We start from the raw sequence: 12,744 nt of genomic DNA, 5'->3' as shown, positions 1-12,744 counted from the left end.
TACTTGAAGCACCGATTGACACATCTTTGTGGATATTCTGATTTCAATATCATTTTATCATTGAAAAGGATGTTGTTTCGGTTATACAGGCAAAACCAGGAAATAGTTAAAAATGAAAAGAAAGCCTGTTAGGAACAACGATATAACATTTGCCCCTGGTTTTCTACAGAGTATAATGGTTTCATTACCTATTTTTAAAAGACATATTTTTGAATCTAAGAGCGCGTCTCCTTGTTCGACTATGTCGTATTCAAATACTTGCTTTTACCTACGAATTACTATTCAAAGTAGAAAATCAACGAATTACGCAACAGTAGAATTGATAAAATTGAAGACCTTGTAGAAATTTCTTACAGATCCGAAACAATCGCATGGGACACCGATGCAGAAAAGAAATACAATCAGCTCGTTGCAGATGCAATGCATGAACTGAGAATGCAGCAGCTGCCTGTTCCATGGCCAAGTGCCTTTTATTGCATTCGTATCGACGATACCAGCTCGGCCACGCGGTCGATTCGACTCATCTTGAAACGATAAGAGCGCTTTCGTGATCCAAAAGTATCCTTGTGCTCTCTCATCGAGCCAAATTGATACTACGGAAACGATAGCAAATTGCATCACTATGACGTTTACGTAAAATAATGCGATATCCTTTGGTCGAGCCCTTAAGCTACGACAGGCTTATATTATACTAACCGTGCGCTGCCCATGGTCGCTAGAGGATCACCTACTCGAATGACCTCATCGTTTGCAATTACTACGGCAGAAAATTTTGTTTCCGTTTTAATGATAGCGTGTACAGCTTTTCAGATGCTTTGCTTCTCCGACGAAACAGACTTTCTCGTACATGTCTCTCCAGAAACAAGAACGTTATAACTACAACTTTTATTTTTAAACATAATTAGTCACAGTTTCTGTGTTACATCAAGATTATATTAGCTTAATTAACATTTTAAAACAAGAGAACGACGATGTCGCGGAATAGAAATACTAACGAAATCAAAAGATCACGAAGAAAGCAATAAAAACGTACTCACTTTTACTAATTGTAAAACAAGAAATACAGTCTTCCAAGTATTTCCTCTTTCGACTTATATTCTATTCGAGGTATCGTATCACTGTTTATAATAACTCTTACGGATACGTGCATCGAATCAAAAATGCATGTAAATTAACTTGAGGAGACTAGTTTTTTAATCGTGAAACTTACATCATTGCTGGAACAAACGTGCTGTTTATAACAGGACGAGGATGGCGCTCCACTTTTTACAATGCAGTTTTCTCTTGCACCGGGTCCGTACGATAATGGAGATTTATCGCGAGGAAGACGGAAAAGTAGAGTATACCGTAAGAAGTAAAAGCAAGGATTAGCGGCGATCGATAGAGTCACGATGAGTTTCGACCACTGACAATGATATCCATTTCTTTTGACAACGCCGTGTTGTCTTCGATCCCGTCGCACTCTACTGACGAACGATGCCATAAGCGATTCGAGTGCCGCTACGTGGTGTTCTCTAAGCTGTAGAAAAGAGGAAACGCGCTTGGCATATTTCGCAGCGACCAACCACGTATTCGAGCGTGTCGCCGTTCCACGTCCTTACAAAATTATTATTACTGTTTCGCGTTACGACCGTTTTCAATAAACGCTATTTGATTTTCTACGGTTTATGTAAAAGCTTTTTTTTTCAATCTTGAACAGATGCACAATCATAGCTGAAGGATAAATTGAAAATTACGTTCTTTGATAAATTGTAACCTTCGAGTAAATTGCGTAATTAACCGCTCAACGCGCGTGTTATGTAATTATTATTAATTATATATATTAATGTGACGAAACGCGTGCTATCTGCATTTTTCGTACAGATTAAATAATCGCGATTGCTCCAATTTTAATGGAGTCCCTCTGTCTAGGTGAAACTAGTTGATCGAATCGAATTAATTCGATTCCATGGGAATAAAAACGATCCTACGAGGTCGATAACTGGAATTTAATGCCATGTACGTAGCTACGCGCGGTGGGTTCAACGTGAGGATAATTACGCCAGTCACGCAATGTTATAATCTGTCCCGACTTACGCGCTCCAAGTCACCCCATTTAGAAGAAAAATATCAACGGGGTACGAGTTTACCGCTGTATGCTAAGCGCAAGTACATACAAACCTCAGGGGAAAAATCGGCTACGTGGACGAGGATAGATTGAACCTTTTCACGTCGATGAAACAGGTAACGGTTTGCCCGTATACCAGGTGTCTTGACGTATTTTCAACATCGCCTGACAGGATACGTCTTTCAAGAATTTCTCATTCTCTGGGAACAAATGATGAAATTCGACTCGCAACAAACACCTTTCTTCCGATCCTTCGCATCACTTTCGATCGAGTCGTATTTTTCTCTTCTTAGAAGATCTTTTATATTTTAGAAAAATCCGGTAGAGTTGGTATCAATATATGTGATTTTTCATGTAGACTTTTTTAACAAGATTAAAAGACAATGGTAAGTTTTGTTTAAACGAACGACAGTGATTTACCTATAAGTGTTACGATTAATCTACAAATATTAATAAAAATTAACGATCGACGAAAATAACCAAAGAATGATTATTTCCAATAAAAAAAAAAACTATTTTCGTTAACAATAATGGGAACGAGTAGCCAAAAATGAATTCTGACCATTTATGACGATTATTCCTAACGAAAATAATTTTATCTAAAATACGAATTCTTACGCTCTAACTTTTTAAATCTGGATATATAATATATATAATATATAACATATAACTCCTGGTTAAAAGTTCTTTTCTGGGTTAGAACGAAAGCTGGATCGAACACAGAATCGAGGAATTCATCAGGTTCGAAGAATATTCAGAAATAGAAAAGTTATAGTTCGAAATCGTTAAATACTGTCCAAATTAGACACGGTAAGGTGTTAAGCAGGTAGACCACCGTGTATAAGGAACATTTACACGGCAACAGTAATGGACGTACTTTGAATTTAACAGTACACTTAATGTTGCGATCGACAAGCTTAGTGGTTCGAGTGGCGTAATCGTTAAACGAGCCACTTGGCATCTCGTCGAAGGTATTCCACCGAAGGAGAAAAAAAAGGCGAATGACCTACCTCATCGCGAGCAAGTCACTCGAAACTTCCACGATTCCATTTTATCTGAATGATCACTACTTTATAAAATATACAATTGTCACGTAGACAATTGTACACCTGTATTTCCTAGTTCCACGAATTCTCAGTAATATAAAATTATATAATTATCTTCTTACATGGTATTCCTTAAATATCTTAGTTATTCGTTATTCGTTATTGGATACAGAAACATGGCACTGGTCGACGAAAAATAAGGTATGACGTGGGAGAAACGTAGTTCCCTATGGCAATCGATAGTCACTTACAGACGGAAAGAATCTCGACAGATATTACACGATAGGGAGAAAATGTATAAAGTAAAATGTAAAATTGAATACAATGAGGCTGATGTGTAATAGAAACATTCCCACTTGACTCACCTCTGTTTCGACAAGCGGTTGCGGATTTCAAAATTCGAAAGCTCCTTCACGCCATAATCGTTACAGTAGGGCACTAAGAGTCCGGTTCAAGGCCAAGATAGTAGATCGGGGGGATAAAACGGGAATCGCAGAAACTGGAATCGAAGATAGTCTTCGAACGAATCTTCGATGATAACACCTAAATATTATCGATCGAGATGAGATTTTTTAGAGCACTTTAGACACCACTTGAATAATAATAATAATAATATAAAACTGCTTCACCAGTAATCCCGGCACAACGTGATCTCGACACAAACAAAAGATGACTGAAAGATACTGAGTATCCTAACCGACTGTTTACATCGTCGATTTCAACCACAAAACCCCACCCCTTGATTATCAAGCTTATCGGCGGACGACGAGTAGGCAACGTGCATCTTTAGGAGGAAAGGACCGTGTGTTGACAGATCCCGAGGGATAAAATATTGAAAGGATGAGACTTGTCACGCTGCGTGTATGTGGGTTTCGCTCGTTACTCACGTATGCGCAAGTTGTCGTGTTATCTAGTTCCAGGATTGCCAGCGAGTTCTTTATACGAAGATTTCACGATGATCGAACATTCGGCCTGACGATATCACACTTTGTACAATTTAACGCTCAGGGTGTGCCCCGAATTTCCATGCGACCAACGGCATCCGTCAAACGTGAACTACTGCCGCCATCTTGATACGACTGTCCGTGGTGACACTGATCGGCGGATCGCCCAACTACTGGCGCTGTCGCGCGGACTATTTAAAATGTTTTAATTTCCTACACGAAATTTTGAACCTCGAAAGGTTACTAAAATCTCAAAATTCTTAAATTTATATAGTATTTTATATAAAAACAGGGAAATTATATATAAATATTTTGAAATGCGCGAAACATAATCGTTGTTCTTCATTTTAATTATATATTTTAATAATTTTATTAAAATTTCGGATACTAAACTTTGAATAATTGCTTACAAATTGTCGATTTGATTCAACAATGTATTATAGCAATTAAATTATAATAAAATAAACGTGTCGCGTGGCATAATAGGAAACAACAAAGTATGTAACCTACAACAAATTAAAAGAAAACAAGGAAGCTACGATATTGACGTTCTCATATTTTTCTTGATATTTCACGATGTATTACAATAGGTTATAAAATTTATTCAGTGTTTAAAATCTATTAAATAAACTTTATCATACGTGTAACGTGATTCCTCTGTTAAAATTACATTAAATGAAAATTCCACGTAGTTTAACGATTTTAAATAATCGCGGTATTGAATCATAGGAAATTTATGACGTCAGACGGTGTGAAATAAGGTTAAGTGCGAGTTGTACCGATTGTACGTAGTAAGAGAATAGTTTATGGCCAGGGTTCACAAATAATTCAGGACGTCCCTGGTTTCGATCGAATCAACGTTTTCCTCAGCGGTAGTAGCGATCCCTGGGCAGAATGCAACTGCGTGGTGATACGGAGCGGCAGACCTAATTCTCTAAACGTGGACACACGTGCAATTTTTGGTATGTAATTGTTGAAGAAGTAATGTAATTCGGTGAACGATCGTTTATTTAAAGAATCGATGCGATCACGGCGCAAGCTGGATTTTATTAATCGATTTTTCGACCGACTGCTTTCAGAACACGTGCGGGTCGAACGACCACGTGGGCCGCATGTATCGAAAAGCAAGGACCGCATCGTCTGGTGAGTGTATTTAGACACACTGTGATATTTCTATCATCGACACTACATCTTAACGAAGAATGAAATATTAGTTTCGTAAATAAAAATCTAATTAGAACAATCACTATTACTTGACTGTTACAACCGAGTGGAAATGCGATAACCTTCCAGGATAATGTTTTGAGAGAAGTAACACGCAAGATCGAATAAAATTTGTATTTTCCACGGAAACTTAATATCACAGACGATGAATGCACGCAGTTAAAACATGTAATGCTACATATCTGTCTATATACGCGGAAAAATGTGATATAGTTTACAAATTTTTAAAAGTATTTGTAGATAAAATTAATAAAGAATATGTATTGTTGATTCAAAGAATTAAGGGACAAAGACTGATAGAATAAGAATATATAAGTAAGAATTCTCTAACTGACCATTTCAAGGAAGGTACAGAGTAATGGCTGAGGAAGAACCGCAAGTGAAGAAGTTAAAGCAATCTATCATTTCTGATTTTATCTTTTCATCTGACTTCCAGCAATTGTTTTTTGAAAATTGGCACAACTGTACTGATCAGAAGATAGAGAACCTTGAAATTATATCAAAGCCATTTAAAGTGTGCAGAATATCAAACTTTATCTGCAGCGAAGAATTTATGGATGAGATAAAGAATGAATTGTTGGATGTTAAAAGTAGAAGGAATAGCATGGACCTTTTTCAGTTTGAACAAACCAAGGACTTTGCTAACATAGACACAGAATATTTAAAGTTGTTATATCAGACATTTGAAACAGATTTAACAACATGGATGGAACGGAATACAAAGGTAGAGCTTAATCAGAAAATATCCATGTCAAGTTCTTGCTATTACGATACAGATTATTTACTATGTCATGATGACAATTCGGGTGACCGTAGAATTGCTTTTATATTGTACCTTTCAAAGAATTGGTCTGAAAAAGATGGAGGAGCTCTGGATTTATTTGACACAGATAGAAATGGAGTACCTAGAAATGTTGTAAAATCTTTAATACCAGAATATAATTCTCTTGTATTTTTTGAAGTTGCGAATAATTCTTATCATCAAGTAGCTGAGGTAACTACACCTGATAAATCGCGTTGGTCGATCAACGGTTGGTTTCATGGACCAATTAAAGAAGATACTAGATCACCAAGATCAGACGTAGAAACCAATTACATAGTACCATTAAACGACCGAGTAGCTATGAAGGATTGGGTAACAGAATGTTATTTATTCCCTGGAATAGTTAGAGAAGTTCACCACGACATAGAACAACAATCATACACATTTTTATCCCATTTTTTGAGGGACGATGTTTACGAGAAAATCGTAACAGACTTGTCATCCGATACTATCGTTTGGAAAAGAGTTGGACCACCCGATGTTTGTAATTACGAAGTGGCAGACGAAGAAAGCCTTCCCGAATTATTAAAAACTTTCTACAATATATTTAAATCTATCACGATGTTCCAATTGTTAAAAGAATACACGGAATTAGACCTAGTACCAGAAAAAGAAACTATGAATCCTAGGATGATAATAGAGCTTCAGAGATGGTCTGCAGGTTGTTATACGTTAATATGCGATAAATCATATGCGAGTGATACTTCGAGTGAACAAAAATCTAGCAGTAATGAACATTCAAGTCGAAACGATGAAACGCAAGAAGATTCGTTGGAAACTAGTAGCAGAGAGGGTCAAGAAAGGTCGATACCAACTAAGAGCACGGAATCAGGATGTAATACTCCAGTGAGCACCAAGGAGGATGAAGACATTGACGAGGATGATATTTTGAAGAAGATGAGTAAAAGGAAATCTCCACGCTTGAGGAAGAAAGGTTTACCGCAGCAGGGCTTCTCATCAGTAATGGAAGAACCATCGCCACCTAAATTAGCTAGAAGTCTAGATACTGATGATTCTGACGTGTCCGACATTGGAGATTATTTGTCCGACCCTTTAGATTGTTCTTTGGAATCGGATCGGGAAGAAGACAGTGACGATTTAAACACTTCTGACGTCGGAGCTCTCGATGTGTTAATTCAATTTAACACAAGTCATATATCCGAAGACCATACCATAGACTACGTGGATCCCAAAGAGCAGGATGGGACATTAATTCACGTGCCAGCAAAGGACAACCATCTATGTCTTGTTTACAAAAGGTTAATTACTAGTCGTGTTCACAAATACGTGAATCATTACTGTACAGATTATTTTTACAATCTGATTTGTACATATTATGAATAGTAATTACACGTACGATTAATGTCGTCTCGTATGTTCCTTGATCAAGTTGACAATTGTATAATGAGTGGCGGACAAAACGCGTCTGTTTACGTGTATCATAGTATTCATATTAATAAAATTGTCAGTATTTATCATCGAGCAATCCTTTTGTTATTCATTTCTACCAACCTGCTAAGTATTCGATAGACTCAGGGATGCAAGTAATCAAGGTACTCGTGCGTCTTACGAAAACTAAGGTGGAGATTAAGACCACAGTGCAGAAAACATTGTCAATTATTTATTGGGTGTCATACATCTATCGTTTACGTTTACTTACAAGCTAACGTTAGGTGCAATTAGGTCGCATGCAGGGATCTCGAAGTACTTTGCTTGTTTTAGAGCGTAAAGGGTTTTGAAGGAGAAGATTTTGTATCTTTTGTTCGATGCAAAAGCGAGGAGAAATTCTTCTAGGTATTATATAAGAGAAAGAAATGAAAATGAAATAAAAAATGAGGCTTACGATTGCGATGCGTTAGTATAATCATTTTCTGGTTGTTGTACGTGTATCTTCACCTTCGAAGAGCTTTGCTGTTCCTTGTCATTCTTAGTAAGTCCTTTCGTAGTGACCTGAGATGTAAAATATTTTGGTAAACATTACCCCATTGACCGTTCACATTGTCAATAATATTCGATAACAAGAGACTGTTAACCTGGGATGTTTTTGCGTCTTCTTTTTAAGTTACTCAATGAGGAAACCATTAACGGTCACGCCTTTGATTTACCTTTGTTCCACACGACTTAAAACAACGAGCGATCGTTTCTATCATACGGAATGCAATATATATATATATTGTAACAAATCACCTGAGAAGTGGTAGGGATTCCAGCCATGCGTTTCCTTAGTTCGTTTAGCTGCAGTTCTCTCTGGAAGCTTACGTCGTTTTCCTGCGAATCTTCTCGTAATCCATCGTTAATCGATTCTGACGAGTACTCTACCTGCACCCAAGGACATATCGTCGGGGAGGCTTGCAAGGAATTCTTGCTTCCTGGACGAGAAACTCGCGGAGACAATCTTCGTAACAACGAAATGAGTTTCGACCTGCGGAGTTGGTATTTTCTATTAGACGCTGTTTCTACGTCAAGTATATGTAACAGAATGATGAGTACTTTGTACTGGATGTTTGAAGGTGATCAGAACTGATTGCTCCACTTCTCGAAAGCTGTTCCGCGCTGCGCGTAGTGTCCCTCCAATGTAGCTTGTTGATAGATCTTCCTACTCGCCAATCAAGGCTGCTGCTTTGACGGGATTGAAAGCCTGGAATAATAGTTTAGAATGCTGCTCGTGTAGTTTTAACGCTGGTACGACAGTAACGGTATCACGCTACGATAAAGCGATCGCTGGAACTGAACAATTGCCTACCTTGCTCGTTTGTCGTTTGATTAACCCTCCAATCTAAGGAGCTACTACTTCTATTCACGTTATAAATATTATCACAGGATTTTGTTGCGAGATATGCCGCGTGATGGCGACGTCTAAGCAATTTCGAAACTGGTCCCAAGTGCCTGAAACGTTATTTTATCGTTAGTAAGAAATAAAATTGCCAGTATCAGCGAAAGAAAGGAAGGGTGATGTACGTACTTTTTGAATTTCCGATTCTGCTCGATAGGCGGTTTGCTGTCGCAAACTACCACTTTAACTTCCGGTTCCGGGCAGTACGTGCCTACACGAACGTAGTTATAACTGCCACGGCCACCGTCCACGGATCGGAAGTTACCGCCGCGCTCGTTCGAAGGCACGCGGACAAGTTCGATTTTTGATCGTCCCTCCATGTTTCTTTTCTCCCTTTTTTTTTCTTTTTTTTACGATACCACTTATGTGATTCGTATTATATTCACGATTACACTACTCGATCGTAAAAATAGTAAAAAATGTAAAACCTGTTACGCGGAGATGTTTGTTTTTCTTCCCGGTTTTTGTTCCGCTGTATTATTATCGACTATCGAAGATGCCCGGCGCGTGTCAGTTTCCACTTTTCTCTCAGAAACTATGCTCATCGACGTTCTTAAAATAGTCGTGGAATCCTCCTGAGCTACTTCCACCTAAAGTCTCCTCTCGCTGCTGGATCACGTCATAACGGTTGATTCCTCCAAGCGTTTGGCACGCGCGGCCATCACAAATCTTGGTCGATTCACGAAGCACGTGCGTCTACTCTCTATATCCGTATAAGAATTCCAAGGGTCACGTTCATTCATTCCACGAGAAAACAACGTCTATCCGTTGACACGGACGCGTCTGACGATGCACTCGTGTACACGATAATTAATTGAATTGTCCTGATCCAGACACCGGTCTTCCTTTCTTCTTCTCTTGGCCGATAAAATCTTGCAGTATTCAATGTAATTTCTTTTACTTGATTCATCCATTCCACACTCGCGCCTTGTTAAGATACCGTTTACAGAATAAATATATCGAAAAAAGGGTCTACAAATATAGATGTGTTCTGGTATAAAAAACTTGCAGTCGCTCTATTTTGTAAAAAAGTTTGTCTTTTCGCGCGCTTCTCGCACTTTGCATATTCCAAAAGACGTATAGGAGAACCTGTTCCCCATCAGATTTACGATCTTTTTGTTCCCTTTTTCGACGCGCGTAGTTTCTACAGTTCGTGTGCTCGTTTGTGCGGCTTCACTCGCGACGTATCTCCGGTTTCAATCGCGTTAAACTGCAACGATCCCAATTTCCTAAACAGAGAGCTAAACGTCAACGATAACTTTTCTCTGTGACACCCACCGTACTACGTTGTTGAGACGCCTATTTTCGAGCTCTGATTACGCAATCATCAATTATGATTAGAAGGAGGACAATACACGACCTGACTTACATTAGACAATTGCGCTCAGGCAATCGGTTCGAGACTCTTTTCGCTCGACAATTACGAGCCGGAAAATTAACCGGTGTATCTACAGAAGAATAGCTTCTTATTTGCTTTCATATTGTCGAGATTAATATTCAACGTTTCAAAAAAGAAATATCATTCTTATCAATTTATTTATCACGAGGAGATAGCACAAATAATGATAAATTTCAAAGGGAATTAAAAAAGATAATTATAATCGCCAGCCTTGTATGTACTTTAATTTATGGAGTTGATTACATGCCTTCTGAGCGATTCATTCAGCAAACGGAATTGAATATAATTAATGGAATTCTTTATAGTTAAAATCTAATATTTTATGCCTGCTCTTCATCCATACACAAGATCCACTATTATTTTATTGAAAAAGGACGTTTTCACGCTTAATCTATTTCACGTACATATTTATTTCTCTTTAGTTTCTTTTAGTATTCAAGTAGAACGAATACGCTGCACCACTTGCAACAAGTATATATAAAGTAATATATGTATCATTGACGAAACACAGTACGAATTTTTCAAACAGTTCGATGTTTGCTCCAGAAGCGTCTTGCTTCTGCGAATCATTTTCCCTTGACTTTTTAATTTTCTATTGAAGGGTGTCGCTTTACGTTTCATACAGCGTTGCAACAATAGGTTTTTCAGTCTTTTGTAAGCACGAGGAATCGTATTACGGGTAGAAAAGCGTAAAGAAACGAGTTCGTCTGTTCCATTCGAGAGACGATACGGTTCAAATCATAGAAACTATTCGCATTGGCGAATACCTACGGCGAGAAATTAAATCGAATCGCGCGCTCGTGCTCGTTGTCACTGTAGAGACTAGCGCGTTTCCATCGGATGCACTCGAAAGCTTTCGTTACGACCGAAACTGGGGATTCGTCTGGCAATTAAGTCGCTAATTAATTCGAAAGAATACAGGAGCTTACGTCGAACCGGAATATGGATTTCCATAATTGCAAGGAGCACCGTCTGTGTTCCGAGACGCAACTTCTAATTAAAAAGAAAGTACGGAATAATTCGATGCTCCGAGAGGAGCATTCTGAGACTACTTCTCGGTTTAACAAACTTTGTTCAACCCATTGGAGACGCACTGTGTCACGAACGAATAAACCAGCGGTTATATTCAAACGAAAATCACCTTTGTCGTAACATTTTCGTTCTACGGTTCGTAGTAAACTAATCGCTGGACTTGCATTGTCAGCTTCGCTTCGATCGGCAAATCGTATCGATCTTGATAAAAATAAAACGTTACAAGGTAAACGTCAGCAACGCTTGGGCGATTCAACTTGATAACTAAACGACGCGCTTATTTATTTAATAGGAGAACTCGTCAGATATAGCACATGAATTGGAAGGAACAAAGCGTAGACGATAGGTGTTTGTTAGAGACTATAGCCACTTGTAAGTGTACTAGCAATGAGCATTTTTTTTTTTTTTCGAGAATTGTAACGAATTCGACAGCCACGTGGTGAAACGCGCGAGTTAGACGCGGAAAAATGTAAAGAAGATCAGAGGAGCTCGTTGCTGCACTACCGTAGTGTATTCACGTGGCTTCGCCGCGGTGTAACGTCCGCGCTCTGCGACTCGCGGAGATTCACTGCCGGCTTTGACGTACGATCGTTGCGCTTTACGCGCGCACACACAAGCACTCGACACACAAAAGACTCTATTACACATCGGTGGCTTTTTGGAGCGGCGAGAAAAAAATAAGTAATTAAAGCGTAAATACCTATACGCGACTATGTGCCGTCATGGTTTACCGAACGCTAGTCGTCGGGCCGATCTAAATATCGGTCGATCGTGAATTTCCATCAATTTAGCTTCTCTGTTTCTTCTTCTCTTTTCGTTCTGGCTTAGATAAATTGTACTAGACTATCGTGTTTTGTTTTTATTAAACTTTAATAAATCGAGCGAAGATGATTGTTTCTTTTTTGAAATTTCTGCCTGTCTAACTTTTCCATCTCCTCTTTCTTCTAATTTTAGTTCGGTCAAATAATATGTGGAGCATAGCACGCTACATACGATATTAATTTGTCATAAAATTGTAATAAAACAACTGGAAATATCCTCAATTTCTTACAAAAGAAATATTTCGCAACTTTCGGGCGTTACCGAAGGATTACTTTAATTTTAGAATTCCATGTAAGAATAATATAAAACAACGTGACTTAATATCCCAAGTTATGAAACATCATTTCTGCTACGTTATAAAGATTCCTCTCCTTAATATTCTCACTCATAAAACTACATTCTCCGCATATTCTATAGAAACGCGTTGCAACTTCGCGTTCGACAATTATTTTATCAATAACCGATACGATATCAACACCAATCCATTACGCGTTCCGCTATCTCGGAAACCATC

The 12,744-nt window shown here is 38.3% G+C and overlaps 2 protein-coding genes across 4 annotated transcripts in view; one reads left to right on the top strand and one right to left on the bottom strand.

The window, feature by feature from the left end:
* LOC138185517 (uncharacterized) overlaps positions 1-12,744 on the bottom strand; it is a 41,618-nt gene that overhangs the window by 28,042 nt on the left and 832 nt on the right. For 2 of the 3 annotated variants that reach the window (XM_069124520.1, XM_069124521.1), the window contains exons 2-6: positions 9,107-10,206; positions 8,888-9,030; positions 8,635-8,782; positions 8,332-8,566; positions 7,988-8,094 (exon numbers count right to left, since the gene is read on the bottom strand). In XM_069124520.1, the coding sequence (XP_068980621.1) occupies positions 7,988-8,094; positions 8,332-8,566; positions 8,635-8,782; positions 8,888-9,030; positions 9,107-9,297 (824 nt within the window). In that variant the 5' untranslated portion in view covers positions 9,298-10,206. Of the gene's footprint in view, positions 1-7,987; positions 8,095-8,331; positions 8,567-8,634; positions 8,783-8,887; positions 9,031-9,106; positions 10,207-11,517; positions 12,550-12,744 lie in introns of those variants that run through there. The other variant, XM_069124519.1, reaches the window with a different exon arrangement.
* Positions 4,882-7,630, top strand: sud1 (Prolyl 3-hydroxylase sud1). The gene is made up of 2 exons (XM_069124528.1): positions 4,882-5,059; positions 5,177-7,630. Exon 2 carries the CDS (start codon positions 5,680-5,682, stop codon positions 7,486-7,488), a length of 1,809 nt encoding a protein of 602 aa, XP_068980629.1. The 5' UTR covers positions 4,882-5,059; positions 5,177-5,679; the 3' UTR covers positions 7,489-7,630.

The sequence above is a fragment of the Bombus flavifrons genome, chromosome 12 (genome assembly GCF_040668555.2).
Source record: "Bombus flavifrons isolate JBK064 chromosome 12, iyBomFlav1_principal, whole genome shotgun sequence".
Classification (NCBI taxonomy): domain Eukaryota; kingdom Metazoa; phylum Arthropoda; class Insecta; order Hymenoptera; family Apidae; genus Bombus; species Bombus flavifrons.
This window is presented reverse-complemented; position numbering and strand designations above follow the sequence as displayed.

Coding starts and splice junctions, on each gene's coding strand:
- sud1 (XM_069124528.1), top strand. CDS start 5,680: ATGGCTGAGGAAGAACCGCAAGTGAAGAAGTTAAAGCAATCTATCATT.